At 36.5% G+C, this 6,823-nt stretch overlaps 1 protein-coding gene across 2 annotated transcripts; it reads right to left on the reverse strand.

Annotated features, from left to right (window-relative positions):
* Positions 1-243: 243 nt before the first annotated feature.
* Positions 244-5,956, reverse strand: LOC140768467 (U-box domain-containing protein 5-like). Of its 2 annotated transcripts, none has more exons than XM_073108746.1 (6): positions 5,639-5,956; positions 5,121-5,208; positions 4,402-4,600; positions 3,797-3,904; positions 1,957-3,158; positions 244-1,387 (listed from the first exon to the last, which is right to left on the reverse strand). In XM_073108746.1, the coding sequence occupies exons 3-6, from the start codon at positions 4,573-4,575 to the stop codon at positions 604-606; spliced, it is 2,268 nt and encodes a 755-aa protein (XP_072964847.1). In that variant the 5' UTR covers positions 4,576-4,600; positions 5,121-5,208; positions 5,639-5,956; the 3' UTR covers positions 244-603. The 2 variants fall into 2 exon arrangements, with proteins under 2 accessions (XP_072964847.1, XP_072964846.1); XM_073108745.1 differs by having other exon boundaries at positions 4,402-4,587; positions 5,639-5,955.
* Positions 5,957-6,823: the final 867 nt, after the last annotated feature.

The following is a 6,823-nucleotide window of genomic DNA, read 5'->3' on the forward strand; positions in this document are numbered from 1 at the left end:
AACAAAAATCTAAGCGGAAAAGTGAGGTTAATAATCTGTTCAAAAGGATTTTTTTTTTTAAAAAATGTCTTCTGAGGTTACCTGAAGCAAAGCTGTCGATTTCATTGGAAGAACCATTTGGGTGTAGGATCCCATGTCCATATTATGTAGTATCTGAAACAGGTGTTCTGTATAATACTAAGCAAAGCACAAGTTCCAAATTTCTCTCAATGAAATAGATGTCATCGAATAGAAACGCATTGCCGTACCTATGCTGCTATGCACTCTGATTCAGAAATAAATAAATAAACAAACTATTACATGATTTATTTTTTCGAACAAGTGGAAATACATGTGGATGAACAAAACATCACACCAAGTATTCCATGAAAAGAAATCATTAGCTGAAAATATATATATGTATACATTCATATTGGTCACAAACTAAACAAAATAGCTACATCAAATATCAAACAAATGGAAATACATGTGGATGAGTAAAACATCTCACCAAGTATTCCTTCAAAATAAATCATGAGCTAAACATATCTTCACCTTTTTCCTAACGAGTGTACTACCTGGTCAGGCTAGGAAATATATACACGAAATCTGCAACCAGAGATCTCACCGACTGCTCAGAAAAGAGCCAATGATCCTATGTTTTGAGAAGAACCTCCTTTTTCTTGAGAAGAAGCCAGAAGATTTTGAAATTGGCTGTTCATTTACAGTGTGATTTCGAGAATCCACTGCGAGTTCAGAAATGGGTTCAGATTGGGAACACGAGTCATTGAAGCATTCACTATTTCTCAAATCCCTCAAAAGACGGAGCAGCTTATTCGAGGTCTCTCTTCCTTCGTCATTTCCATTTACTGATATGTCAACTAGAGCTGGAATGACACCTTCTTTCATGACAAGTAAGCAATTGTCAAAACTATGGGAACAGACAGAGTAAAGAATAGATACAGCATGTTCTTGTTCATCATGGCTACCAGTGTCAAGCAGTTCCACAATTGAAGAAAGACACCCGTTGGTTTCAACCATTAATACAGTAGCTTCTTTGTCACAGCTTAGATTCTGCAAAATCTTTAAGCAACACTCTACCAGTCTTTCATCAGTTAAAATGGAACCCAGCTTTGCTATGCACCCAGAGGAAATAATAAGAGATCTCATATCATCCTGAGATGAAAGTTCGCAAAGAATATTCATAGCCAATTCGAGTAATTCTGCATCTTCAGAATCTAGAAATTTTATTATTGAAAGAGAAACACCGGAAGCCACAATCTTAGGTTTGCTATCTAAGTAACATGACAGTTTCTGAAGTATCATCAAAGCTTCCATCGCAATCTCTGAATTCAGAAAAGATGTCAACAGCTGAAACACATCTTCACGCAAAGACGGAATTTCGACTCTGCATAGTATTCAAGAATGAAGTTTCAGAAAATTGCAGATGGAAGGAAAAGTGTTAGAATATTTAACGCCGAATAAAAAATGTTAGCAGTATGAAATGGAAAGAACAGTTCCTAGCTAAGCCTTTTGACACCTTTGTGATCTTGAAAATAATTAGCAATACATCATGTTATAAATTAGAATATGACATACTAAAATTATCTTTCTCAAACAACTTATGCTATTCGAAAACATGGTGAGCTAACACAATATCATTGCAGAAAATCTTGAGTTTGAATCTCATCAAATCTATCTATTGTTAAAATCCATCAAAATGTCTCTAGCCCAGACATGAGGATTGTCAAAATATAAGAGATTAAAGCCAACTTCTCTAATAGCTTAAGCTTTTAAGAAGATGGTATTTTAACACATCCATATAACACTCAAAAGTACACAATCCTTCGCAATTCTTGCTTCTTTAACTAATCAATCACGGCAATAGAACATCATGTGCCCCCTTTCCAAATTACTCAGAGCATCAGTATCTGAAAAATAAAACAAGAGAAGGAAAAGAAAATTATAAGGGTTTACCTGTTTTTATTAAGAAAAGCGAGAAATAATTGAGCGCCAGTTTTCAGTTCTTGAACATTGGATGAATTGCTAGAGTTCTTCAAAAAGCTTATCAATGCTTCTACAAAACCATTAGAAAAAACAACATAGCAAGTCTCATCATCCTCTTCAAGAAGAGTTTTCACATCTTCTATGGCTTCGCCTTGGAGCTCTGGTGGAAGCTCAGAGAGGGTACAAAAGAACCTCAGGAACATATCATGGTCAAAGTTAGAGAATGATTGATGTTTCTGGTAATCGACACTCCACGGGAATAAATGGGAAAAGTTATCCTTTGGATACTCAATGCCTCTGACATGGGATGAATCTGAAAGGTAACTAGTATCAGAAGATATAAAAGACACATTACTATGGTCACTCTGAAGTAAAAAATCTCCAGCCTTCGCATCTAATAGAGGTGCAGAAACATTCTTTAGACTTGATATGGAGTGGAAATGTGAAGGTTCCCATGCGCGAAAGGCTCCAGAATAAGATTCCACACATGGCTCGGAAATTTCAAAGCCATGCTCTCTGCTCCAATTTGATATAAGATCCTTCATGCAAGTATTTGGAACCAGAGAAAAGTTTGCCAACTTTTTCTCTGTCTTAGGGCAGGAGTCATGTCCCTCAGAAAACCATTTCTCTATGCATGCCCTTTCATAGGTCTGCCCAGAAGCAATAACCACAGGATCGTACATTAGGCTCAATGAAATAGGGCAACAGAATTCCTCAGGAGGTACAACAGCTCCAGACATATCAATTTGTTCCTCACCTTTATCAGCAGGCTCATCATTTTTTTCAGGCTTTATGATGCTGGTTGCAGAACATAAATTTGGGGTTGAACATTTGCTATGTGCATTCAGATTCTTTGTGTGATTACCAACATCAGGTTTGATGTCCTTTCCATACTTTTGCAGGAGATACAAAAGAAGGTTCAGAATCCCTTCTTTTTTTGGATCAGTACCATGTATCTTATCGAGTAGTTTTTTTACCGACCGTCTTTCTACTAAAATAGCTTTTGGAGACAACAGATCCAACATTGAAGCTGCAATCCTAAAGGTCTCAAATTCAAGTTCTTCAGTTGAGTCGGTTTGCCGTAGCAGTCCCCGAATAGCTTTTCCAGCTTCCTCTTCGGTAGAATCAATAATAAATTTTGCATTTGTAAGATATTCAATAGCTTCCGCAACCTGTAAGTCACATACAACCCCTATAAGACAGCTTACAAGGAAGCATTCGGATATGGTAAAAGCTAATTATGTCTTTGCAGCACATAAAATAAGTCCATAGCCTTCTAAAGAATCTAAACAAAAAGACACAATAAGAGAAGGACAAAATGGATAAAAGTAATGGAAACCAGAAAAGCCAATATGCAGCATTCAAGAAAACATGAAATACAAGCATAGGTTGGCCATAAACAATGATAAAAATTTTAATGGGAACTAATGAATGGTAAACATACAAGAAGTTGGTGTGTTCAAAGATTAATTAGGATGGCACAACAAAGCAGGACAAAAATGTACACAGAAGATCCCAAACTAGATCGGAAGGATGAAAAAGGAGAGGACCTAAGGGCACAAAGGTGAAGCGATATTTATCAGGTAAGCAGGGTGATCTTGTGCCAACGTGGCCTTAGTATCTTTTACTTGAGACAAGCAAATGTAAAGATATATCCAATTTAAGTCAAAAGTGGAAAGTTCTTTGACTTCTTTCTACTTGAATATAGAAAAGAAAAGCACCATATATTAGAGCTCCAGTTGTCTCCATTACAAATAATCACATTCCATGCAGAACTGTAGAAGTTTGTCATATATAAAGATTGATTAACCTGAGCAGCTAATTGCAGCGGAACCAAATTTTGAATCTGATATAAGCTTTGATTCAATGAGCTTCTTATCCTTTCACATCTTAGTAAAATTGCTTCTCCAGTAATTGCCTGAAATTTGTATACCAACAAGACAGGAAACATTAAGAGAGCAGCCTGAAATGTGAATGTAAAAGATGACCCAAAATTTAGGACGAACTAAGACATTCAACTTGAGTGCATAAAATAAACAGAACTGATGAGCAAAGGCTTGCAGGAGAGGATGGCAACAGCAATCTTCAGAAAGATCTTAAAGAAAGAGAAAGTCTAAAAACATATAACAGCAATCATTCATTTATTCAAACACTTCTGCAAGTAGAGGGCATCACCCTTTGTGAGGCAATCAGTCTTGCCTCTTTGCACCAAAGCGGTCATGGTTTCAAGCTAAGAAACTACCTCTCCAGGAAAGGAGGTAAGTTTAATGTTGCTTATACCTTGTCCTTCCCAGGAGGCCTTTTCTTAAGGATTAGTGCATGCAGTATCTCTGTGTATTCACTTTGAGGAAAAGAACGTCCAAAAGTTATTCTGAGAAAACTTCCTAAGATCATGAATCCAGAGGAATTTCTTACCAAGTAGAGCTTGCTACCTTCAGCACAGTACTGAATGAGTAGCCTGCCTTTCTCAACTGAATTGTTTAAAGAACATAGCTCTTGTATCCCTAATTTGCTTCCCGGTCGTGCTGATTCTATTGCAGGAAGAATAGATGTGATTCTCTCCAATATCTTTTTAAGCTCCAAACACATTGAGCCATGCACCTAATAATGGACACTGGTTAGGAGAAAAAATTAAGTACAAAACTTCAGAAAAGCAATAAATAACATGAAGTGGCAGACCCAAAGAAGCAAACATATGTGAGCCAGAAAACTATGTATTGTATCGCAGACAAATTTCTAGCTTGAAATATTATATGTTTTTCCTTTCCCATGATATATCACAAGAATTGTCCTGGACATACACATTTACAATCTCAGAGACAATCTCAAAAGAATCTAAAATTACAAAGTGTCTGAAAAAAGAAAACAGTAAAGAATTATAAAGAGTTCAAATAATTTTGATAACAGCATGTTCTACAAATTATGTTTTGCCATTCTCCTACAGATACCGAAAAGTTTGAACTAAAATCAGAAATCGGCAACAAAATTCTAACTCTATGTGTCATCAGCTCAAATATAACAATCTTACTGCAAAATCTTCACAGAGGAGGCTAAAACATTGACTGAAAGAAAAAGAAAAATTGAAAACAATGATGGCTTCTTATCCATGACTACATCAAGGCAAGCATATGTACCTTTACAGAAGAAGAATTCTTCACTGCATGCCTAACTTCAGCAACATCGCTCTCCATCACACGAAAAGAAAAGCTCAGTGATCTTGATCTGCAAAAAAGGAAAAAAAAAAATACTTATAATTCATTAATAAATGAAACTTGAATATCTGAACAAAGCGATAACTGAAGGGAAAATGAAAAGAAAAATTTAGTAAGTCAAAGCAATCAAGAACGCTCATGATTTAGAATCGTAAAGGTACCATCCATCCAGTGTTAGAATTTCATCTGTCAAATATAACAGCCCTTCATCGAGTTACAACAGTTAAAACATTCATAGCCAGAATCCCCAAATACACACCAGAAGAACAGTCAAAAAAAAAAAAGACAGGAAACTCTAAGGAGGAAAACAAAATTCACCAGACCCAAATAGGAAACTAATCCCGCGCTCATAAAAACCAATAAAGATCGAATTTTGAGCAGTATAACCAATAGAGCACCAACAAAACCAGCCAAAGATTCAATTTTGAACTAAAACCCACCTCTCAAATCACGAACAGGGCTAACTCCTCTTCTTTCTCGATGAAGAGCGAAGGGAAGAAAGGATTCTCCAAAGGAACCAGTATGTACCGAGAGACAGAGAGACAGAGAGATGAAAGGTATAATAAGCTCGATCCTAGCAGCCCACTAGTAGCGACGGACAGAGGAGACAGAGAGGGCTGGGTTGGGTTGGGTTGGGTTGGGTTGAGGAGGCGACGAGGAAGAAGCGAAAAAAGGGCAAGAGAGGAGAGAGTGGCACCTAACCCGCGGAGCTGACACTAGCAAAAGAAATGAAAGCTCGGTCTTCTTCTCCAGCGGTTAAATGGGACCCATCCACCCATCGAAGGGGGAATTCGAAGGAGTAAACAACATCTTCTTCATACCATTTATTTGACTACCCAATTAACTTCCCCAAACTTTGACACACATCTAGCACCACTTATTTTAACCCCTGTTATCATCCATGTTTTACTTCACACATTCTTCTCATCTTATCTGACCCATTTATGTTACACATAATTCTCCAAAAAAAGAAAAGAAAAACACACTCTTACTATATTTGATATATTAACGAAAGCCCAAACCATTAAGCATACAGTGCCCATATAAACCTTTTATCAAGATCTTTATGGATTTGCTGGCGAATTTGTTTGTTGCCAAAATCTTTTCTTTTTCTCCTAAAGTAGGTGCACACCATTTGCAAACCAACCACCACCAAACACAGAAAGGAAAGGAGCTCGGCAAGGTTCATTTTTTCATGCTTGTTGTTATCTAAGCATGAGAGGGGGAAAAAAAACAAGAGATTTTTCTTACTCTACTTAATTAATATATATATATATAAGATTGTACCATACCATAAAGGAGAGATCAAGACTGTTCATGAAAGGCATGGGCCCATTGATGACTGACTTTAAGAAGTGGATAGGAGAAGATGGCATTAATATAAACTATTTATCAAAATAATTTTCCATCAAGAATGCTCATCTACCAGGTTTTGACTAATCTAATGACTGCATTATTGCTAGATTAAGTTAAGGAAAATTAGTAGATTGAGTTGAAATTACTCTTGTTTCTTCTTTTTTTCTAATGTCAAATTTCAGTGCATGCACTCGAGAGCCCATGGAAAGAATAAGTTTTTCTTTTCTTTTTCTTTTTTTTAAATAGCATGGAAAGAATAAGTCAAGTAC

Source organism: Typha angustifolia, chromosome 10 (assembly GCF_048772165.1).
Source record: "Typha angustifolia cultivar Huaian chromosome 10, ASM4877216v1, whole genome shotgun sequence".
Lineage (NCBI taxonomy): Eukaryota > Viridiplantae > Streptophyta > Magnoliopsida > Poales > Typhaceae > Typha > Typha angustifolia.